We start from the raw sequence: 25,189 nt of genomic DNA, 5'->3' as shown, positions 1-25,189 counted from the left end.
ATAAAAATACTCTATACTGTAAAAAAATCAATGTATTTTTGGTTCAAAGTTTTGCTAGTGTTTTCTGTGGAGAAAAAAGAACAAATTAAGCAGTTAAAAAAAGTAATAGACAAATGCACTGCAGTAAATCCTGATACACACAGGCAAATTGGCAAAGTATTTATGTGGGACAAGAGGTATGTCCCTCATGTTAATATGGACTGATATTAAAGGATAACAAAAATCACTGTTAAGAATTCCGGAAAGATGGGGGATTAGAGAGACGCCAAGACTCACCACTAGAGGACAGGCAGAAACTGCCTGGAAAAATATTATAAGGCTTAGGACATCAGCGGAAGGCTGGAGAACACACAGAAGAGAGAGGGCAAAGAAAAAAAGACTTTTTTTTAAAAAAAGATTTATTTATTTATTTAATTTCCCCCCCTCCCCTGGTTGTCTGTTCTTGGTGTCTATTTGCTGCGTCTTGTCTCTTTGTCCGCTTCTGTTGTCGTCAGCGGCACGGAAAGTGTGGGCGGCGCCATTCCTGGGCAGGCTGCTCTTTCTTTTCACGCTGGGCGGCCCTCCTCACGGGCGCACTCCTTGCGCGTGGGGCTCCCCCACGCGGGGGACACCCTTGCGTGGCACGGCACTCCTTGCGTGCATCAGCACTGCGCATGGCCAGCTCCACACAGGTCAAGGAGGTCCGGGGTTTGAACCGCGGACCTCCCATATGGTAGACAGACGCCCTAACCACTGGGCCAAAGTCCGTTTCCCAAAAAAAGACTCTTGATTGGAAAAGTCTGTGAATAAAAGCTGTGGCTCCAAGTACCCACCCCCATTCTCAGAGCAGACAGCTTTGAGTCCTCTGACCTCTAGGAGACAGCTAGGGACAGAGGGGGCTGCTGGGGTCACCTCCCCAGGAAAGGGGAGAGAGAGAGGGATGCAGCCTAAGGTGGATTCAGTTTTTTGGCCAACAAATCTGGTTGCTGTATCCCACAGGTCCTGCCATGCCCCGTGGGGCTGTGCCATTGTTTGTCCTGGGAGTCGGCAGGCGACTAGAGATGCCATCTTCCCACATACCCACCCTACTTACTGGGACTGGCTGGTGAGGGTACTGAGGAAAGGAGAATTATTTCCTACCTGGAAAATGGGAGGGGGCTGCTGGGGAAGAGAACAGTTTCTGAGAGAGTTTGATTCGCAGGGCTTGAAGAGCCCTGAGGCAGGATCCTCTGTCACATTGTTGAGGTCAGACTTAAGAGTGAACACATTCCAACCAGGGTTTGTCTTTGACAGACCTGTTGGCAGACCAGGGAAGTGCATGAAGGAAAATAAAATGAGAGGCCTTTTCAGACCTTTACAGCCTCCCTCCCCAAGGCCCTTAGAAGCTGGTCTGCAACCCATTATGGGGTCCACGGCCCACATTTGTGCAATTAACAGGGACAATCCTAAAGACCTAAAAAAGGTTGAATCAAGAATCAAAAAAGAGCAATAACACACAGCCTCCTGCACCAAATCCCTATGCAAGAGAGAAAGTGAGCATCAGAGAAAACTTACCATTATAATCAGATGCCTAGACATCACCAAAAAATTACAAGCCATACTAAGAAAAAGGAAGATATGGCTCAAACAAAGGAACATATCAAAGCCGCAGAAGAGACATAGGATTTGAGACAACTAATCAATGAGGTTCATACAAATCTCCTAAATCAAGTCAGTGAGTTGAAGTGGACAATATGGCTAGAGATAAAGGACATCAAGAAGACTCTAGGGGGGGAGTGAATGTAGCTCAACTGACAGAGCTGCCGCCTATCATACGGGAGGGTCCAGGGTTTGCTATCTAGGGCCTCCTGACCCATGTGGTGAGCTGGCCCCCGTGCAGAGCTGCTGCGTGCAAGGAGTGCCATGCCACGTGGGAGCGCCTGCCCCCCAAGGGCGCAAGGAGTGCACCCCTCAAGGAGAGCTGCCTGCATGAAAAAGTGCAGCCCACCCAGGAGTGGCAATGCACACACAGAGTGCTGATGCAGCAAGATGATGTAACAAAAAAGGTAGTTTCTTGGTGGTACAACAGAAAAACACACACAGCGAGTAGATACAGAGAACAGACATGGGGGCATAGAGAGGGGAGAGAACTAAAAAATCTTAAAATAAATAAAAAAGAAGACACTGGGCAAGCACAAAGAAGACCCTGAAATTCTGAATAGAAAAATAACAGAGCTTTTAGGAATGAAAGACATTATCAGTGACATTAAAATCACATTAAAGGCATACAACAGCAGATTCGATATCATAGAAGAATCGGTGATGTAAATGGCAGAACAGGTGAAACTGAGAAAGAGATGTTCAGAGAGAGAAATGAAATGGAAAAATTGAGCAGGGGCACAGGGAGTTAAATGGTAGCATGAAGCTTAACAACATGTGTCATGAGTGTTCCAGAAGGAGAAGTGAAGGGAAAAAAGCCAGAAAGTGTATTTGAGGAAATAATGGCTGAAAATTTCCCAATTCTCATTAAAATCATGAATTTACACAAAGAAGCACAGTGCACTCCAATAATATGCTCTTTCATAGTATGTAACAAATGTTTCACAACAATGCAAGGTGCTGGTGATGGGGAGATGTATGGGAGCCTTGTATGATGATAAGCATATTGGTTTTTTAAATTCACAAATTGTACTACACATTGTTTATCTATCTTCATGTGTGAATGATACACTTTAATAAAACTTTTTAATATATTTTAAAAAGTTTTTATTTATTTATTATTTATCCCCTGCCCTTGCGACTTGCTTGCTTGCCTCCCTTTGTTGGGTCATCTTGATGTGCCAGCTCTCGGCGGGTGTGCGGGGACCATCAGCTCTGTGAGGGCATGGGCCAGCCTGCCTTCACAAGGAGGCCCTGGGACATGAACCCATGGCCTCCCATATGGTAGATGGGAGCCCAATGGATTGAGCCACAGCTGCTTCCCCTTCAATAAAATTTTATTTAAAAAATGTTCTTCTTTTACCAAGTGCTAAGAATATGGTGAAATACATGAGAAAATTACAACTAACTTATGAATAAGTTAACAGCAATATTGTAATGTTTAGCATCAATAGCAAGATTTTTTTTAATAGTAGGAGACAATAATAAGAGGCTATAAAGGGATAATGGGATTCTTCTTGGAGTAATAAAAACATTCTAAAATTGACTGAAGTGAGGTCGGCAGAACTCTGAGATGAAAATGAGAGCCACTGAACGTACACTTTGAATGGACTGTACAAAGCATGGAACAGTGAATCCAGTGGTGGATGATGGACTGTAGTTAATAGGACAAATACAAGAACGCTTTCTTGTGAACAATAACAAATATATAATACTAATACAGGGTGTTAATAATTGGATGTGTTGGGGGAAAAATGCACCAAATGTAAAATACAAGCTACAGCTAAGAGTAATATTTTGATGATGCTCTTTCATAGCTTATAAAAAATGTTTCACAACAGTGCAAGGCATTGGTGGTGGGGAGAGATATGGAAACCTTGTATGATGATAGCATGTTTTCTTTGAAAATTCACAAATTTTACCATTCATTTATTGTTTATGTATATTCTTGTATGAATGATATATTTCAGTAAAATTTTACATATAGATATAAGTAAATAGTAACCAAAAAAGAACAGGATTAAGTATACTAATACTGGACAATACTGTACACTTTAAATGCAAAAAAGGCATAAGAGATGCAGGCCATTATATATTAATAAAAAGGACAATCCACCAAGAAGAGTAACAGTCATACATATCTATGCACCTAACCAGGGTGCCCCAAAATACATGAGGCAAACTGGTAAAACTGAAGGGAGAAATAGATATCTCTACAATAAGAGTTGGAGACTTCAAAATGCCACTCACATCAATAGAATAACTAGACCAAAGATCAACAAGGAAACAGAACTTGAACAACATGATCAACAAGATGGACTTAATATATATATATATACAGAACGTTATATCCCAAATCAGGGGGCTATACATTATTCTCAAATGCTCATGGATCTTTCTCTAGGATAGACCACATGTTGGGTCACAAAGCAGAATGCAGTAAGTATTAAAAAAGATTGAGGGAAGCGAACTTGGCCCAATGGATAGGGTGTCCCAGGTATTGGCCTTCATTATCCCTTCTAAGCTTTAACTCCACTTGACATTTGTCAACCACTTTTTGAAAAGGGATTAGTCATTTTGAGTGCTATACAAGGAATCGGAATTAATGTTTAGTTACGTAAGAACAACAATAAAATCAAGAAATATAAACAAAAATCTGTAACAAAAATGTAACCTGAAAACCATTTAAGAATTTACTAATCTATTGAGGTATATTCATATTAAATGGCAATGTGAAAACTAAATAATTTGATTATATTTGCATACTGACCTAGTAGTTTCATTTTCAATTCTCATTAGAAGGTGGTGGGTAATATCAAGTCATTTTAGTACATTCACAACCATCATACCTACTTTTTTTCCTCTATTTTTAAAAAATGTTACATTAAAAAAATATGAGGTCTCCATATACTCCCCATCCCCCTCACCCCACTCCTCCCACATCAACAACCTCTTTCATTTTCATTGGACATACATTGCATTTGGTGAATACATTTTGGAGCACTGCTGCACCACATGGATAATGGTTTACATTGTAGTTTACACTTTTCCCCAGTCCACCCAGTGGGTCATGGCAGGACATACAATGTCCAGCATCTGTCCCTACAGTGCCACCCGGGACAATTCCAAGTCCTGAAAATGTCCCCACATCATCTCTTCTTCCTCTCCCTACCCTCAGCAGCTACTGTGGCGACTTTCTCCACATCAATGCTACAATTTCTTCCATTACTAATCACAATAGTTCCATAGCACAATATCAGTAAGTCCACTCTAGTACATACTCTATTCCTCCATCCTGTGGACCCTGGGATGGTTATGTCCACTCCACCTCTACATTGAGAGGGGACTTAGATTCCACATGGATCACCATCATACCTATTTTTTATTTATGATGGCCTTGAAAAGATTTTCATGATGTAAATATTTATTTCAAGAAAGCTAAGGTTTTGTTAGAAAGAACTGCAATAACATTTAAACTCTGGGCCAAATTTATTTCAGATGTTTTCCTCTGACAGTGACCCTCAGAGATTCATTCTATTAACTAAAAGAGAAGAGTAGCTAGCTATTTATGGTATCAATGTAGAAGAAGGTTAAGCCAAAAGAATTATGTTATATCCAAAGGATAAGGAGGGGAAGGGAACTAGCATGCAAGCAGGCAGATGAGAAGCAGAGTAGCCACTTGAGAGGAAGCTGTATATATGAGGCAGAAGAAATGGATTCAAAGCATGAAGAGCATCATTTAGGAAGTAAGCAGTCACAGTTGGAGCAGGCACACTCAAGTTGGGCTTGGGTTTGAAAGAACAGAATGCAATGAACAGCAGAGTAAGGATCTCTGAAAATCTGCTCCTCCATAAAAACAATCAGAACATTGGCAAAAACAGTCAAAATAAACTCTTTAAAACTCTGGAAATTAATGAAAGGCTTACAACAACCTGAGGAGTGTTTATTCAAGAAAAATGGGTAAGAACAGTGAGCCTTGCAGCATTTTAACTCGCCCTAATCCCATCCTGCTCTGCCCAGCTCCACAGTAGCTTGGAAAGCCAATAGTTTCCTCGATGCAGTAGGTGTGAAATCTGTAGCCTAGCAGCCAATGGAGAGAGTAGTGAGTTTGGAGATGTATATTCTACTTTATCAGCAATTAAATTGAATATAAATGGATGAAATGCTCCAATAAAGATAAAGATTAACAAAATGGAAAAAAAAAACCATGATCCTCAGGTCTCTTAGGCTCTGTTTGTTCTTTTTTATTCTTTTTTCCCCTAAACTGTTTCTCAGCTTGAATCATTTCAATTGTCCTGTCTTCAAGATTACTAACTTTTCTGTCATTTCCAATCTGCTGCAATCAACCATCTAGGGGAATTTTTCATTTTCAGTTATTGTGTTCTTTAATTCCAGTATTTGTCTGTTTCCTATTAAGAATCTCAAAGAGATTCCCCTATGGTCTGTTGTTTTCCTCATAACCTTTAGTTTTTTTCTCTGTGTTTTCCTTGAGCTCCTTGAGCATAAAGAGTATTTTCCCTATGAACAATTAAGAATGTACACTCATCACCACCCCTCCATAAACAAATCACCATCCCTTCATTCTTGCCACTAATAAAGTACTAGAAAAGATACATATTTCGCCAGCTAACTTAAGGCTAAATCTATATGAAAACTTAAAAACAAAACAAAACAAAAGCCTGCTATACAGAGATCATCCCATACAATGTTAACCATATTTCTTCCTCTCTACATCTTCTCTTTGTATCTTTTATTCATTCTTTGAGCTAGTGTTACTCAAGTGTGATTTGGGAACCAGTGGCAATCCCTGGAAATCTATTAAAGCAGTCTATAGGCAGGCTGAGGAAAAAGTGATAGAAGTTTTGCTCACACATATTTCAAAGATTTTAAAAGTAAGATTAATTACAACTTTCAAGGAAAATCTTTTAGGATCTTAATTGCTGTTAAATTATAAAGGTAACACATGCTATGCCAGAATAGTTAAGAGAGTGCTGTATATTTCAGCTAACATACTTTCATTCCATGCTGGTTTACACTGGTTAAAAATGTATTTTATTATTGTTATCATCTTAATGTGATAAAAGCCCAAATTTAGGAAAATGCATCAGTGATTAAAAAATATTCATTGAAGAGTAAGAGTGATTATAAAAAATACATTTAACTCAGGAAATCATAAATGAAAGTAGTATGATCTTTGAATAAAAAGTGTGGGAAAGTGGATGTGGCTCAAGTGATGGGGCTCCCGTTACCACATGGGAGGTCTCTGGTTTGGTTCCTGGTGCCTCCTAAAGAAGACAGTGAGCTCATGCAATGGACAGGTGCGACGAGCTGACACAAGAGACAAAAGGCAAAACATAATGAAAGATATAACAAAACAGGGAATGGATGTGGCTCAAGCCATTAAGCACCTCCCTCCCACATCAGAAGTACTGGGCTTGGTTGCTGGTGCCTTCTAAGGAAACGGAAGATGAACAGACACAGCAAGTGCAAATGAGTGGGTGGGGAGAAATAAATAAAATAAATCTAAAAAGAAAAGAAAAGAAAAGAAAATAGTGTGATCTCTGAGTGTGCTGTGACCAGTGAATTAGAATGCATTAAAAAAAAAAAAAAAGAATGCATTAATCTGCACTAGAACGCCCATGTTCCCTGTACTGTCAAATAATGTTTCATTTGACAAAAAAGGTGTTAACTATTGTCAGCTGAAAAATTAATGACAAATATGTTCTAAGAGAAACAAAATCTACTGGCAAAATTCCATCATCAGATGACACTACTGAACGTTATGTAATATGCCTTGCCTACAGTGAAGAAGAAAAATTACTATCATGGTGCATGCTTTTAGATATTTTTGTTTTATGGCTGGATGAAACCACTAGTGTGCAGAGTATGAATCAACTATCGGCAAATACATGTACAATAAATACATAAATCAAGAAAGTAGGTGAATTTTAATTCTGGTTATCAATGAAAATTTGTGCTATTGGATTTTCTTTTAACCAACAATTATTTTTGAAATTTGATATGGACCTGAAAGAGTAGTGGCATCAAAATGGCCAGATCACTAGCCATATGCACAGAAGGAAGAACACAGAACCTGAAAGTCAATTCATACATGGCTTCATTCACAAACAACAGATAGCATCTGACAATATGCCCTCTATTCTTGAGTCAGTAGTAAAGAACATATGGAAAATTGTGAATATAATTCAAACTGTGGCCTCTAAGCAGGTATTTTCAGCATACTATGTCAAGAAAGAGGGAAATACAAGATACTGCTTTTCTGTACTGTAAAGAGGAAAGATATTAACACAAACTTTTGAAGTGAAGGATGATAGCATTTTTTCATGACACTTAAGGACCAGTAAAACATTTCTATTATTTAGTATCTCAAGTGCCCTATCTCCATGACATATTCAGTATAGTGAATAGCTTAACTCCATCATTTGAGGGTGAAATACCGCAATTATTAAAGATAGAATATGAAGACCAAATCATGATACAAATGTCTTAACCAAAGAGCCTTTTCCCAACTTTTGTTATATAAAGAAATCTATTTATTAATTAGATATACTTAAAAATAATAATCAATTACTGCACTAAAACTGAAAAATTTACTGCCTAGAACTGAATAAAAACAAAGACAGATCAGATTTCTACCCACTGTCATTCCCCAAACTGAAATACTCAATTTACTGTCGAGTGCCATATATTTGTCAATTCAGTGACTGAGAGAACAGTGTAAGTAGTTTTAAGCAAGAAATCTTAATAATTTTAGTGTCCTTCTTTAATATGAATATCTAAAACATCTAACAGAATCATTCTACACTTGCTGCCATTCTCAACAACTAATAATTGAAGGGTGGGATTATCTAACTTAGAACTAAAGAATAGGAAAAGAAACTAATTAAAACCTTAACTTTGTGCTGACACCAGCAGCCTATAAGTCTAAACTATTAAACTATACATTTATTAAAAACAACAACAAAATCCTTGACTCTGACTTCACTGAGCCATACACAAAAAAGACTGCAGCAATATGGCTTTTCCTGATGTTTAAATTACTTTCAAATATTGCTTTGATCTTACATTGAAAAAGACTTGGGCTATTTTTCTGCAGTTACTCAATCTAAAATCAGTGGTCCATATGCAGACCCATCATACAGTCTGTGGATTCCAAATGTTTGAGAAACACTACTTCCAGTTATTATTTTTTTTTATCCATTATGATACAGAAATACAGTTAACCATGGAAATTTTGTTTGCCCCTTGTTATTAACCTCACATTAGGAAAGCACATCACTGTCTGCATTTATTTTGCCGCATTAAAAAAAAACACATGCATCTGAGTTGGGTACATACAGCACCCAGAAAAACTGTAATTTCCAATTTTTCTTTGAACTCCACTCTCTTAGTCATTCCTTTCTTCTGACCCTCCCACAACCCAAACTGCCTTCCTATACCTCCTGGCTACAACCAAGGGTATTATTACCCTACTTTTACTCTGTAACAGAAGAATTAAGGATAAACATTAGAAAGAATACACTATTGCTTTCTTTCCCCTACAGCAATTATAACAGAAAATGAGGTTTTTCACTCAGCTTTTTATCACAGCTTCATTATTTGATTTTATCCACATAGTTAAACAGCAAGTTTCTTCCTCTACCCAAACAAATGAAAACAGTTAATACAAAGACAACTGGATAGATATAGGGATTTATTAAGGATATTATAAACAGCAAAATATATGAAGGTCTCTGTGAGAGGAAACAATAGAAAGATAATACAGGAATTCACAAAAAGCAAAGCAATGGGTCATTTAAAAATAAATCTGAAAAAATAAAAATAAAAATCTGAGAGCAGAGTTAAGTATAATAACATAAAATATATCTGTTTTGTTTTCAATGATTTTCTTACCCAACTTTGGAAAAACTATTAAGTATTCAGCATTGCACTGAGGACATGCCACTCTGGCTGTACTGTTTCCTCTTTGTTTTTCATCCACCCAGCGCTGTAGACAAGCCTGGTGAACCCATTTTGTAGATCCTCTGCACCTGCATGGTCTCACCCATTCAGCAGTTCTATCATCTTCATCAGTGGCAAAACACACCCAGCAACTTCTGTAAATTAAAAGGAAATAATGACGTTATTTTTACAACCACAGTCTTCTCTCCACTCCAGCTCTCTCTCTCTCTTTTTAAAAAAGATTTATTTCCCCCTCCCCCAGCCCTGCTCTTTTTGCTGTGTGATCTTCTATATCTTTTCTTTTTGTCTTCTCTTCTCATTTTTTCTCCTCTAGGATTCACTGGGATTTGATCCTGGGTACCTTTGATGTGGACAGAAGTTCCCTGTCAGCTATGCCACCGCAGATCCTGGTTTCTGCTGTGCTTCACCTTGACTCTCCCCTTCGTCTCTCATTTGTTGCATCATCATCTTGCTGCATGATTCACTTGTGTGAGCAGTGGCTTACTGCATGGGCACGCTTTCTCTTCTTTTTCAACAGGAGGCCCCAGGATCAAACCCAGGTCCTCCCAGATGGTGGATGGAAGCCCCATCACTTGAGCCACATTACTTCCCTAGCTCTCTCTTAATAGAAACTTACAGTGTATGCAAGCTTTTATCCCCACCACTTTAATTAACTTAGGAAAAAAGACCTACCCAAACACCAATAAGTAAACATGTAAGTTTTTTTATGCCTAAAATGTATCTTTATAATATATTCAATGTAGATGCTTATTCAATATAAATATCTTTTTTTCTTTACTGTTAATCTTTAAATATATAGATTTTTGCTATAATGTCTTTAATAAAAGACTTAAGATGAAATAATTTTATATGGATTCTTTTTGTTTTATCAGTACATTCATCAGCAGACTATTCTATAGTTTCGATGTGTGGGAATACCAAAGTTCTGCCTGAGAAAAAAATGAAACAGATCTTAAGAAAAAGGAGCCACCAAAGGTCTGAAGCAAATACAGTACAAAGATTTTAAGGCTGGGATGTAAAAGGAATTAAAACTGAGCCACAATAAGCGGGGAAGATGGCCCACAAAGTAGGAAACAGAGCAATAGTGAATCCATAGGAAATGTGCAGCAGGGTTGGAAAACAAAAGGAAATTTGGGTTGCAGTAAGATAATACCTTGGCAATTACTTAAGGAAATGGCTGATAATTGTCCATAGGTTTTTGTCATTTTAAAGAGTGAAAAAGTCATTTTGTATACTTTGGATTGATTGTATGGTATGTGACTAAAACTGCTTAAAAAAAAAAAGAGAGGGGAAACGGACTTTGGCCCAGTGGTTAGGGCGTCCGTCTACCATATGGGAGGTCCGCGGTTCAAACCCCGGGCCTCCTTGACCTGTGTGGAGCTGGCCATGTGCAGTGCTGATGCGCGCAAGGAGTGCCGTGCCACGCAAGGGTGTCCCCCGCGTGGGGGAGCCCCACGCGCAAGGAGTGCGCCCGTGAGGAAAGCCGCCCAGCGTGAAAAGAAAGAGCAGCCTGCCCAGGAATGGCGCCGCCCACACTTCCCGTGCTGCTGACGACAACAGAAGCGGACAAAGAAACAAGACGCAGCAAATAGACACCAAGAACAGACAACCAGGGGAGGGGGGGAAATTAAATAAAAATAAATAAATCTTTAAAAAAAAAAAAAAAAAAAAAAAGAGAGGTAGACGTGGCTGAAGCAGTTAAGCAGTTGAGTGCCCGCCTCCCACATGGGAGGTCCCAGGTTCGGTTCCCTGTGCCTCCTAAAGAAAAAGAAGAAAACAAGCAAAAAGAGATGAGGGAACCTTGATGTGGGGGGTGGGAGAAGAGGGAAAAATGTACCTCCTTCTATATTATAGGTATATCTGTCAATTTAAAAGTCAAATTCACAAAATGAATAAGCATTTTGTGCCTGGAACTTGCCTCTACAATTAAGTCTTTTAGTTTCCTGCTCGGGACTAGTAAAAAGAACAAAGGTTTGTCTTATATCTATTGTGTATGTTCAGTAGTCAATCCTCTCCCTTGCTCAGCTACATCATTCCTCCCACCACCCTGTGATAACTGTTTAAAAAACCCCTTCCCTCCATATTAGACATTCTTTGGGGTATCTGCCTTAACTCACACCTTAAGGAGAATCTGCTCTTTCCCTGCATGTAGAAGGCAGCTCACAGAGCTCTCCTACAGAAAGCTGTGGGAGAGCAGTCAAATGGCTCCCTGGGGCAAGAGGCAGCAGGCTGTAAGACATAAGATTACATGCCGGGGAAGTGGATGTAGCTCAAGTGATTGAGTTCCTGCCTACCACACGGGAGAACCCGGGTTTGGTTCCTGGTGTCTCCTGGAGAAGAGGAGCAAAATAGCTGGCTGGCGTGACAAGCAGGCGTGGTGAGTTGAGGAAACACAATGATACAACAAGGAGACACAAAAGAGGAAAGACAATGAGAGATACAACAAAGCAGGGAGGTGAGGTCGCACAAGTGCCTGGGTACCTCTGTCCCACATGGAGGTCTCAGGATCAGTTCCCAGTGCCTCATAAAGAGAAGAAGAGCAGACACAAAGGGTACACAACAAATGGACACAGAGAACAGACAGCAAGCACAAACAACAAGGTCGGGGAGGAATAAATAAATAAAATAAATCTTAAAAACAAAAAAAAAGCGTACATGCCCAAGTCCTTGAGGAAGCTTTCCTATGGAAGAGCTGGACATTCTCATTTGCGTAAATGGGAGCATTCCTAGGGCCACATGTACATGCCCAAGACAATGCACAGAAAGGATCAGGGAGGCCTGAAGTTTTTCTCTAAGCTCATTGTATGACCTAAATGAGAGCACTTGCACAGATCAGTCTGCAAAGACTGGGAAAGGTGATTTCCTTTTTTCCTTCTTTTGTATTGTTAGCGCCTGGCATGTAAGGAAAGCTTTGTCTTTAATACTAGCTAGATACAAGCTAGAGGAATTGTCTAAATTCCAGTGATAGCACAATAAAATATAAAGATGTCCAGGTTTAAAAAAAGATTACAGGGAGCGGATGTGGCTCAAGGTTGAGTACTCATCCCCACATGGGAAGTCCCTGGTAAGTTCCCAGTGCCTCCTGAAAAACAAACAAACAAAAAGCAGACAGCAAGCAAAACAAACAAACCAGCTCAGGGCAGCCAATGTGGCTCAGTGACTGAATGGCAGCTTCTAGCATGTGAGGTCCCAGGTTCAACCTCCAGTACCCAGAACCTCAAAGAACAAAACAAAACAAAAACAAACAAAAATATTACAAAGCATTCAAAGAAACAGGAAGTTATGGCATAGTCAAAAGAGAAAATGAAAGCATTAGAAACCATCAATGAGGAGCTCAGACCTGGGACATAATCCAGATAAAGACTTTAAAAATATGGTCCTAAATATGCTCAAAGAGCTAGCTGAAGGAAAATATGGACAAAGAATTAAAGGAAATCAGGAAAACAACAGATAAACACAAAAAGAATATCAACAGAAATATGGAAATTTTGAAAAGGAACCAAACTGAGCTGAAGAGGACATTAACAGGAACTTAAAATTCCCTAGAGGGGTTCAACAGCAGATTGGAGCTGGCAGAAGAAAGAAGCAGAGAACCTGATGATAATACAACTGACCACTCAGTCTTAGGAGCAGAAAGAAGAATGAATAAAAGTGAAGAGAGCCCGAGTAACCTGTGGGACACCATCAAGCATACCAATATATGCATTATGGGAGTTGCAGAAGGAGAAAAAAAAGAGAGAAAGGAACACAGAGAATATCCAAAGATTTAATCAAGGACTGAAAATGAAAGACATGGAATTACCCAAACAGGATAAACACAAAATAGATGCATAACATGCCAAGATAAAACTAAACTGTTGAATGCCAAAGATAAAGAACTGTGAAAGCCTCAAAGAGAAGCAATACATCATGTACGAAGGAGCCCCAGTAAGATTTTGCTGATTTCTCAGTAAAAACCATGGAGGCGAGGCTTAGGGAAGACATATTTAAAGTGATGACAGCAAAAAAAATGCCAACCAAGAAAGAATTCTATATCCAGTGAAAATGGGATTAAGACATTCTCAGATAAAAGCTGAGGGATTTTGTCATCACTAGACTGACCCTAAAAGAAATGCTAAAGGGAATTCTAAGGTAGAAAGGGAAGGACAGTAGAGAGTTAACTGAAGCCACATAAATAAATAAATAAATAAATAAATATCTCCAGTAAACATTGACACAGGTAAATATAAATACCAATACTAAAGTATTTTTTATTTGTAACTCCACTTTTTACTTCCTATAGGACCTAAAGGCAAATGCATAAAATGTAATGTAAATCAATGGCATGGGACTCAATGTAGAAATATGTATTTTGTGACAAGAACTATAAAGGTAGTGGGATAGAGGAGTAAAAGAACCGTTTATGAATGTAAACAAGACTGTTAATTTAGGATGTTAAATTTAAGCCCCATGATAATCATAAAGAAAATATCAGAGAATATGCAAACTCATAGACAGGAAGTAAGAGTATAGGTTAGCAGGGGTGAGGGTCAGAAACAATTAGGAATTAATGCAAAGTAAGTGCAGGATTTCTGTTTGGGGTGAAGGGAAAGTTCTAGTAGTAATGGACAATGGTGACGGTACTGCAATATTGTATATGTGATTGATCCCACTGAAGATTTATGTTGTATATATGTTTGTACAATGAAAAAAGAAAGAAAAAATGAAGAGATAATGACAATTAAATGCAACACGCAATACTGAACAGGATCTAATCATGGAGGAAAAGACTCAAAAGGATGTTTTTGGGACATAAGAAAGATTTGGAACATAGAATGTAAGCTTTACATGAACGTTTACTTTCTTGATCCTGATAACTGCACTTAAGGTAGTTATATAAGTGAATATCCTTGTTTGTAGTAAATGTACACAGAAGTATTATGTTCAAGGATTATTACATGCGTAACGTGCCCTCAAATGTTCAGAAAATAGATAGAAAATAGGTATAAAGACAAGTAGGTAGGAAGGAAGGGGAAAAAATTGTTGCAAAGGTGGCAAAATGTACAAATTCATGAACCTGGGTATCTGGGGAATGGGGATATGTTGGAATTCTCTGTATGGAGTTTGTATTATTTGTGCAACTACCCTTAATGTTTGAAATTATTAAAAAAAAACAAAACACCCAATACATTTCCAGTAGAGTAGAAAACCTTGTTTTCTGAATTTCTATGTCATTTTCCCCATCTACATAATAATTACATTAAATAATAATTCTAGTAATTATTCACCCTCCCTAATTAATCAGAGTATAGAGACAACCCTTAAGCTTCTTTGGTTTTATAAGACCTAATAACTTGGGAAGCAGATGTGGGTCAGCCACCTAGGCTCCTGCCTACCACATGGGAGGTTGCTGGTTCAGATCCTAGTGCCTCCTAAAGAAGACAGCGATCTGGCACAATGGGCAGGTATGGCAAGCTGACACAACAAGAGACACAAGAAGAAAAAACATAATGAGACACAACAAAGCAAGGAGCAGAAGTTCCCGGTGCCTCCTAAAGAAGACAGTGAGCTGATGTGACAGGCAGGAGTGGTGAGCTGATGTAACAAGATGACGCAACGAGATGTGGGGAGGAAAACCATAGTGAGAGACACAAAAAAAGGAGGGGGCAGAGGTGGCTCAAGCGATTAGGCACCTCCCTCCCACATTAAAGGTCCCCAGTTTGGCTTTCGGTGCCTCCTAAAGAAACAAGGAAGATGAATAGACACAGCATGTGAAAAACAACAAGGGGGTGCAAAGAAATAGAAATTAAAAAAAAAAAAAAAAGACCTAATAATTCTTTGAGGAGTGGTAAACACAGGAAAATGTAAAAAGTGCACAAAGGAAGAGGTAACAAATACATCAGAATAAATTGGTTTAGGACAATGATATGATAAATTTGGGACATTATAGGTACGACTGGGTTTTAATCTGCAATTTTTTGTAGGAGATTTCAATTGACAAGTATAGCAGAAATGGACTGGCTAATTGAGGTATTAGTACAAATGTCCCCCACATATCAAAATTCAGGGATTATTTCTTCAAAAGTTTTATTCCAATCTACATATATGTATCAATTAAAATGATCAAGGGAGCTGGAGCAGCTCAAGTGGTTGAGAGCTGGCATACCACATATGAGGTCCTGGGTTCAATTTCTGGCCCTGGTACAAAAAAAATTTTTTATATATAAAAAAAGGAACCATGATATGGGAAGCGGCTGTGGCTCAATCAGTTGGGCTCCAGTCTACCATATGGGAGGCCCTGGGTTCGTGTCCCGGGGCCTCCTTGTGAAGGCAGGCTCACCTGCATGCTGCGGAGCCCCGCCTGGCCTGCAAGTGCTGCGGAGAGCTGACTCAGCAAGGTGACGCAACGAAAGAGGGAGACAGGCAAGAACACAGAGGAGCATGCAGCGAATGGACATGAGAGCAGATAGCAAGCAAGCCACAAGAGGGAAGGGGAAATAAAATAAATAAATACAGACACAGAAGAACACATAGCGAATGGACACAGAGAGCAGATAGGACACACAGAGCCACAAGGGAGGGATAAAAAAAAAAAAAGATCAAGCTCATTTGACCAAAAATGAGAAAAATAAAAACTACTATCAGAAAAACATACAAATATTCAAACAGCAAATTTAGGGATAAAAACAAAATAGGCCTCGGTAGGACTAGTTTTACACTGTATATCCAGAAATAGATAAAGCCCCTGTATTAGTCAGCCAAGAGAGATGCTGATGCAAAGTCCCAGAATCTGTTGGCTTTTATAAAGTGTATTTATTTGGGGTAGAAGCTTACCAGTCACAAGGCCCCAAGGAGTCCAACTCAAGGTCTCATAAGAGGTACTTTCATACCCAAAGATGTTTGCCATGTATTGAAGAAGATGGTGGGCGATGTCTGTGCGGGTTCAGCCTTCCTCTTTTCTTTTAAGGCTCTGAGGTCCCAGCTTCTTCCAACCTCAGTTGTAGGCTGGCACAGGGCTAGTGTCTCTTACTCTGGGGCCTGTTGCTTTCTGGTCTGGTCTCTGTACAGGGTCATCTGTAAACTATCAGGCTCATCTCTCTTTCTGGGCCACAGGATCCTCTGTGTATCTTCTCTGTGTATCTACTTCTGGGTTCTTTATTGAGCATCTGTTTACAAAGACCACCAAGGAGGTGGGGACTCAACCCTGCACACCTTAATGACATGGTTGAATCAAAGCCCCAATCTTGATTTAATAAAAGGAAAGCCTCTGAATTTAATACAATCAAAGGGGCATCATTCTCAGAGCAACAGACCAGTTTACAAACATAATAATACTTCTTTTTGGAATTCATAAATATCTATCAAACTGCCACAGATCCAGGTAAGTTATTTTAAGAGTCTAAATGTCTGTAGCACAATAAAGACGACCAGAAACAGACATACTAAAGAAAACTAATAGGATATTTACATGTATCGAAAGTACCAACCTACAGGCTACTAATTCCAAGGGGGAATTTACAATGGAGAAATCTGGCTTTCACTAAAGCCAACATCATCAACAGTTGGATAATCTGATCTGACAGGTCTTCATAAGCAAGATCATGTATAGAATTTCAAATCTAATACGTTTCACCTGACTAATGACGCTTCTAATTTTCAGGAAATACAAGGGATAAAGGCCAAGATAATAGTGCTGTGTAAAAACAAGTGACAAATAAGGTGTAGGATATTCAACAGGACAAGTGATCTGGGACTCTTCAAAAAAAAGTGGGAGAAGTGCTGCCAGTGATGGGGTAGATAATACAATGAACAGTATTTGGAAGCCCACTCATACCACAAACCCAAGCCATAATTTTCATTTTAGCTTCCATAAGAAATAAGAGTGGGGAAGCATATGTGGCTCAAATATTTGAGTGCCCGCCTCCCACTTGGGCGGTCACGGATTCAGTTCTTGGTGCCTCTGAAAGACAAAGAGTGCAAAACAACTATAAGGGAAACAGATGTGGCTCAACCAATTGGGCTCCGTCTACCATAAGGGAGGTTCAGGGTTTGAAACCCAGAGCCTCCTGGTAAGGGCAAGCTGGCCCACGCAGAGTGCTGGCCCACGCAGGAATGCGGCCCCATGCAGGAGTGCTGTCCCACGCGGGAAAGCCGCCCCGTGCAGGAGTGCAGGCTGATGTGGAGAGCTGGTGCAGCAAGATGACACAACAAGAGACACGAGACAGAAAATAAGAAGACGAAGCAGAACAGGGAGCTGAGGTGGTGCAAGAGAGTAATTGCCTCTCTCCCACTCTGGAAGGCCCCAGGATTGGTTCCCAGAGCTGCCTAATGAGAATACAAGCAGATCCAGAAGAACACACAGAGAATGGACACAGAGAGCAGACAATGGGGGATATGGGGGTGGGGGGTGAGAAATAAACCAAAAAAAATAAAACTTAAAAAAAAAAAAAGAAAAGGGAAACGGACTTTGGCCCAGTGGTTAGGGCGTCCGTCTACCATATGGGAGGTCCGCGGTTCAAACCCCGGGCCTCCTTGACCCGTGTGGAGCTGGCCCATGCGCAGTGCTGATGCGCGCAAGGAGTGCCGTGCCACGCAAGGGTGTCCCCTGCGTGGGGGAGCCCCACGCGCAAGGAGTGCGCCCCGTAAGGAGAGCCACCCAGCGTGAAAAGAAAGTGCAGCCTGCCCAGGAATGGCGCCGCCCACACTTCCCGTGCCGCTGACAACAACAGAAGCGGACAAAGAAACAAGACGCAACAAATAGACACCAAGAACAGACAACCAGGGGAGGGGGGGGGAAATTAAATAAATAAATAAATCTTTAAAAAAAAAAAAAGGCAGAAAAAAGCAACAACAAGCACACAGAGAAGGGAGCCATCTGGGGGAGAGGCAAGAAATAAGGATGATATATTGAGCACCATGTGCTTGACTTTATCATCCATCTCTCACTTGGCTACCAACTCAGGCCAGAGAGAGGGGTGCCATTTATTGGACCTCTTTAAGGCTCCCAAAATACACTAAATGGAAGAACATTATCAGCTATAATGTTCCTTCTAGGATCATACAGCAGCAATCAGTCTCAAACTATAGGTTGATTAAAAGTTTAGTATTGAAATAAGAACATGAAATATTCCTGTAAAGAAATTTAAAAAAATTCTAAATATTAGAAAATCTTGGATTAAGCAACAAAAATATGTAGTATGAATTATCAACATGGCTAATCTACTAATACTTGGCAAAAGCCACAAAATGCCAACAGGGATTAAAAAAACAACAACAAACAACTAAAAAAACCTGGCTATAAGTTCAAGCAAATGAAGTTAACTCTTGCCAAGAGGTGCACTGTCCAATACGGTGGCCACTAACCACATGTGATTGTTAAAATTAAATTATATTAAATTAAAATTTCAGTTCTTTAGTCCCACGAGTCACATTTCAAGTACTCAATAGCCACATATGGCTAGGGCTACCATCCATGTTGCGGAGCACAGATACAGAATATTTCCATCACTGCAGAAAAATTCTATCAGACAGTAGTGAATTAAGAGTAATTAGAGGGAAGCAGACTTGGCCCAGTGGTTAGGGTGTCCGTCTACCACATGGGAGGTCCGTGGTTCAAACCCTGGGTCTCCTTGACCGGTGTGGAACTGGCCCATGTGTAGTGCTGATGCGCGCAAGGAGTGCCGTGCCATGCAGGGGTGTCCCTGTGTAGGGGAGTCCCATGCACAAGGAGTACACCCTGTAAGGAGAGCCGCCCAGTGCGAAAAAAGTGCAGCCTGCGCAGGAATGCCGCTGCACACATGGAGAGTGGACGCAGCAAGAAGACGCAACAAAAAAAGAAACACAGATTCCCATGCCGCTGACAACAACAGAAGTGGACAAAAAGAACACGCAGCAAATGGATACAGAGAACAGACAACTGGGGCGGAGAGGGAAGGGGAGAGAAATAAAAATAAATCTTTAAAAAAAAAAAGAGTAATTAGAGTCTGGGAAGATAACAGAAACCCAAATCTAGGAAAAAAATGAGAAGAGTTTCAAAAGGGAGTTTTTAGAGTAGGAATGCAAGTAGAGAGAGAGAGAGAGCAGAAAGAAGAAATCTGGGAAAACAAAGGACTGTAGAATTGTCTCTATAACATACCCAGGTCTGTGTCTCATAGCAATTAACATTTATTTATAAATGTCCCGTTCATTATATCACTTTTAAAATAACAATTGGCAAACCTAAACTACCACCAGAGCTGACCATTAAAAAAACCAAGGAAAAATAAATCATCTACTCTGGACCCAAAAGGTAATTTTGTAAATGTATTTACAAAAATGGGATGTAACATTTTGGCAATAAAATGTAGGCAGAATGTCTAGAAATTTTCTACCTTCTCATAAGTTTTCATTTTCAACAACAGAATACATATATAGGTAAAGTGTGGCTAGATTAGCATAATTAATCAGTATTAAGGTACATCAAATGTTAAGTTAAGCTATTTTAGGCATCAGGAAGAAAATACAATATTAAACCTATCTACACAGACATCTCAATAGTAGGTTGAACCAAATGAACCTGCCCATATATGCCTCTTTTTGACCTACAGAAATGGCAATTGCATATTTCAATCTAACAGGAATACCTGTATGTCTATTATCTCCCACAAATTCTAGATAAGTATAGGTTTATTTTTTCCCCAAGAGTTCATTATGAGAAATTTTCAAACTTTCAAATAAAGCTGAAAAACTGTTCAGTGAATACCCATACACCCAACATCTAGATTTTACAATTTTAACATTTTGCTATATTTGCTTTACCACATATCTATTCATTAATCCACTTTAATTTCTGATTCATTTCAAAATAAGTTGTTGGTGGCGGACTTGGCACAGTGGGTCAGGGAGTCCGTCTACCACATGGGAGGTCCGTGGTTCAAACCCCAGGCCTCCTTGACCCGTGTGGAGCTGGCCCATGCGCAGTGCTGATGCGCGCAAGGAGAGCTGTGCCATGCAGGGGTGTCCCCCGCGTAGGGGAGCCCCACGCGCAAGGAGTGCGCCCCGTAAGGAGAGCCGCCCAGCGTGAAAAGAAAGTGCAGCCTGCCCAGGAATGGCGCCACACGCACAGAGAGCTGACACAACAAGATGATGCAACAAAGAGAAACACAGATTCCCATGCTGCTGACAATAACAGAAGCGGACAAAAGAAGATGCAGCAAAATAGACACAGAGAATAGACACCTGGGGTGGGGGGTGGGGAGGGGAGAGAAATAAATAAATCTTTAAAAAACCAAAATAAGCTGCGGCATCAGTATTCCTCACCCCTACACACTGGCACAGGTTTACTTTTTAGAAGGTACTCAACTGACATTTAAAGCAAGCACTTCAGATTTTAAAATTAATTTCACAACTATGCCAGATAAAGCTGAACAATGATTTAAAGTGAGAATTTATTAGGAGTTAAGTCTTACTTTGAAGTAATTATACAAATAACCTTGTTTTCATTGACAGTGAGCTCAGAGTTTACAAATTTGGACTTTGAAGCTTAGGCTCCTTAGAGATTAACTGTAATTATCTCAGAGGAGATATTAAAAACAAAACCTTGGAGCAGATATGGCTCAAGCAACTGGGCACCCGCCTCCCACATGAGAGGTCCTGGGTTCAGTTCCTAGTGCCTCCTAAAGAAGACAAGCAGATGCCACAAGGAGCAGACAGTTCAAGGAGCAGATGCTGCAACCAGCAGGGAGTGGAAGTGGCTCAGGTGGCTCTGGGTTGATCTAGAGCAAATGCTCCAAAAATACAAAGGAAAGGAACTTCAAAACTGAGAGCAGAGAGAGAAAGTTAAATGTGTATTTGAAGCTGGTCTCTATAGACCTGATATGCCTTTTTCAAACAAGAATGCTGTGCAAGTTGAGTCAAAAAAAAAAAAAGGCTATTCTATCTTCTGTACAGATTACAAGGTCTAAGGCCAAAGATAAAATGGAGCAGGCTAAGACTGATAATGGAAGTGATGTTCAAGCAATCTGACCTGGTCAAAGACTAACTTTTGAAAAGAAAGCATTGGACAAAGAGAAAAAAACTTCATAACCTGTAGTCTCAACATCAGTGAGAATGACTCAATCAGCTACTCAAGCAGCATACTGCCAAAGCAGTCTCATCTACCACAATAAGAAAGCCAATCTCAAAAGCTAATAATGATAATGAGCCAGAAAGAAAGGCACCAAATAAAGGAAGACCTAGCAAAAGGAAAGAAACCTGACAAGTTTATGTCTTTTCCAACTGATGGTGAAGAAAATATTATGGATGCCCAAAACCAGTACAACAAATGGAATGGATCCATTCACAGTCTTATCAAAAATGCAAAGTGGGGAAGCGATTGTGGCTCAACTGATGGAGAGTCCGCCTACCGTATATTAGGTCCAGGGTTCAGTACTCAGGGTCTGCTGACCTGTGTGGTGAGCTGGCCCATGTGCAGTGTAGCTGCACGCAAGGAGTGCACCTCATAAGGAGAGCTGCCCTGCGTGAAAGAAGCGCAGCCCACCGAGGAGTGGCACCACACACAAAGAGACCTGATGCAGCAAGATGACACAACAAAAAAAGCTACACAGTTTCCCGGTGCCACATGACAAGAATGCAAGGGGACATAGAAGAACACACAGTGAATAGATACAGAGAGCAGACAACAGGGAGAGAAAAAAATAAATCTTTAAAAAAAAAAAGGAAAACTTACCTATGAAAAATACTGCAAAAATGAAAGAGAAGAATTCCTTTGTACCTAGAGATTTTATGTTTCAGACACTGAATGGTCTGAAAACCTATTAAGCAACACCCATGATTCCCAGAAGTGCTGATGCTTTCTTGACACCTAGTTACACTTGGACCTCTTTAAAAACAGAAGTCGAAGACTCAAGAAGCAACAAGGGAAGCGGATTTGGGTCAACGGTTAGGGCATCTGTCTACCACATGGGAGGCCCAAGGTTCAAACCCAGGGCCTCCTGATCCATGTGACGAGCTGGCCCACATGCAGTGTTGATGCGTGCAAGGAGTGCCGTGCGATGGAGGGGTCTCCCTGCATAGGGGAGCCCCAAGCGCAAGGAGTGTGCCCCGTAAGGAGAGCCGCCCAGCGTGAAAAAAGTGCAGTCTGCCCAGGAATAGCACCACACACACGGAGAGCTGATGCAGCAAGATGATGCAACAAAAAGAGACATGGATTCCAGGTGCCGCTGACAAGAATACAGGTGGACACAGAAGAACACGCAGTGAATGGACACAGAGAGCAGACAACTGGGGGGAGGGGGGGGCGGGGAAGGGGAGAGAAATAAATAAAAAATGAATCTTAAAAAATAAAAAGGCAACAAAAGAAATTTTGGCACAAAAATACAAAACTTACTCTATTGATATAGTGCACAGCAAGGTTCAAAAAAATTACCATATCCTTTGGGTTCTATCACAGCTTGGAATAAAGAAAATACCTTAAATAAAAATGAAGCTACTACTAAAATTTCAAATGGCCTTCCAGTAAAAGAAGTCGTCCCACCTCTTGAAATAAATGAAGGCCAGGTATTTCAGCCACAACATGATGTGCCATACTTCAGAAATATTCTCCTGTCAGAAACTGAGAAATTAACAGCACACTGCCTTTTGTGAGACAGGAAGCTTGAAATGGACATTCCAGATGATGCTAAAGATCTTATTTGCACAGCAGTTGGTCAAACAAGACTCATTATGAAGGAAAGGTTCAAACAGTTTGAAGGACTGGTGAATGATTATGAATATAAACGACGTGAAAAGGAGACTATTTGTACAGATTTGGATGGATTTTTGGACATGGTTAGTTTTCAGAGAGAAGATGTACACCAAAATTTAACAATCTGAGCAAACTTGAGGAATGTGGATAGCAAAACAATAATAATAATGCAAGCAAAAAGTCTTACGGAAAAAAGTTGTCAGATTAGAAAGTAAACTGAAATAGGATGGTGGAAAAATTGCAGGTAGAAATCACCTAGCTGCCATAAAAAATGCAATGAGAGATAGAATGAGCAGGAAGAACATGCTGAAGCAGTAGTCTCTTTAATACCAAGGGAAGGTGATAAAATAGTGTTTGATGCTGGATTTTTCAGAATTGAAAGTCCAGTCAAATCATTCTCAGAACCTTCTATCTCTTCTGAGAATCTTCCTCAAAGACTTAGAACACCTAAATCTGTCAGGAAAGTGGTGTCTCAGAGCAAGTCTGAGATGAGCCTTCTAAGACAACTATGTCACCAGAGAATCCTGATCTTCAGAGTACTAAAAGTAAACACCCTGTTGATAGAAGACTTTGTTTTTAAATATTCCTGAAAATAGGGAAAGTATGGTAGTAGATGCCCACTGTCTTGGATTTCAAGATTTAATTGAAGTAAACCATGATACAAATAAGAAAGAAGAAATTTCAGATGTCATGGAGAGATTGGAACTGAATTCTTCAATTACAGCACAGGATGTTTTGATGAGTAACCATTAAAAAATTATACAATTACAAAATAACATTTCACAGGAAGAAGAAACTAAAATTTATGCCAGTCAGTACTAAGCAATGATAAAAGTCTCACTACTGAATGCCAACTTCTTGATTTACCAGACCTCAACTACAGTAATCCATTTACTCATGTGGAAAGGAGACATCAAGAACATGCCAGACACATTTCCTTTGGTGGTAACCTCATTACCTTTTCACCTCTAAGATCCTTTAGTGGAGAACAACCAGAAGAATTATGAATTTAAAAGTAAATCCAGGGAAGGAGACTTGGCCCAGTGGATAGGGCATCCGTCTATTGCATGGGAGGTCCGGGCCTCCTTGACCAGTGTGGGGCTGGCCCATGCACAGTGCTGATGTGCGCAAGGAGTGCCGTGCCACGCAGGGGTGTCCCCTGCATAGGGGAGCCCCACGCACAAGGAGTGCGCCCGGTAAGGAGAGCTGCCCAGTGGGAAAGGAAGTGCAGTTTGCCCAAGAATGGTGCCGCACACACAGAGAGTTGACGCAGCAAGATGACGCAACAAAGAGAGACATAGATTCCTGTACCGCTGACAACAGAAGTGGACAAAAACAAGAACACGCAGCAAATGGACACAGAAAACAGACAACTGGGGGAGGGGAAGGGGAGAGAAATAAATAAAAATAAATCTTAAAAAAAATTAAAAAAAAAAAAAGTAAATACAGTGCATCAATGCATCTCTGATAGACCTGGAGCAGTTAATGTTTCCATTACAGATGCAAGAAAAAGAAGGTCTTTGTACTTTGTCTGTCTGGTGGTGGCAGGCAAGACTGAATGGGGGAATACAGGAAATTCTAAAAACACAGGGAAGGGGAAATAATCTTTGCAACTCAGAAATAAACTTTTTTTTTTTTAAGATTTATTATTAACCCCCTCCTCCCCCCACTGTCTGCTCTGTGTCCATTTGCTGTGTGTTCTTCTGTGTCCGCTTGTATTCTCATCAGGTGGCACTGGGGATCTGTGTCTCTTTGTTGTGTCATTTTGCTGCATCAACTCTCTGTGTCATGGGCGGGCAGCAGTTTCCCGTGGAGTGGTTCTCCTTGTGTGGGGGGGACCCTTACATGGGGGCATCCCTGTGTGGGTCAGCACTCCTTGTGCACAGC

The 25,189-nt window shown here is 40.3% G+C and overlaps 1 protein-coding gene and 1 pseudogene across 1 annotated transcript in view; one reads left to right on the top strand and one right to left on the bottom strand.

Annotated features, from left to right (window-relative positions):
- MARCHF5 (membrane associated ring-CH-type finger 5) overlaps positions 1 to 25,189 on the bottom strand; it is a 64,794-nt gene that overhangs the window by 30,732 nt on the left and 8,873 nt on the right. The window contains exon 2 of the mRNA XM_004449998.5: positions 9,532 to 9,734. Within this exon, the coding sequence (XP_004450055.1) occupies positions 9,532 to 9,734 (203 nt within the window). The remainder of the gene's footprint in view (positions 1 to 9,531; positions 9,735 to 25,189) is intronic.
- On the top strand, positions 21,342 to 24,309 carry LOC139439161 (disks large-associated protein 5 pseudogene; annotated as a pseudogene).

The sequence above is a fragment of the Dasypus novemcinctus genome, chromosome 6, assembly GCF_030445035.2.
Source record: "Dasypus novemcinctus isolate mDasNov1 chromosome 6, mDasNov1.1.hap2, whole genome shotgun sequence".
In the NCBI taxonomy this organism is placed as follows: Eukaryota; Metazoa; Chordata; class Mammalia; order Cingulata; family Dasypodidae; genus Dasypus; species Dasypus novemcinctus.
This window is presented reverse-complemented; position numbering and strand designations above follow the sequence as displayed.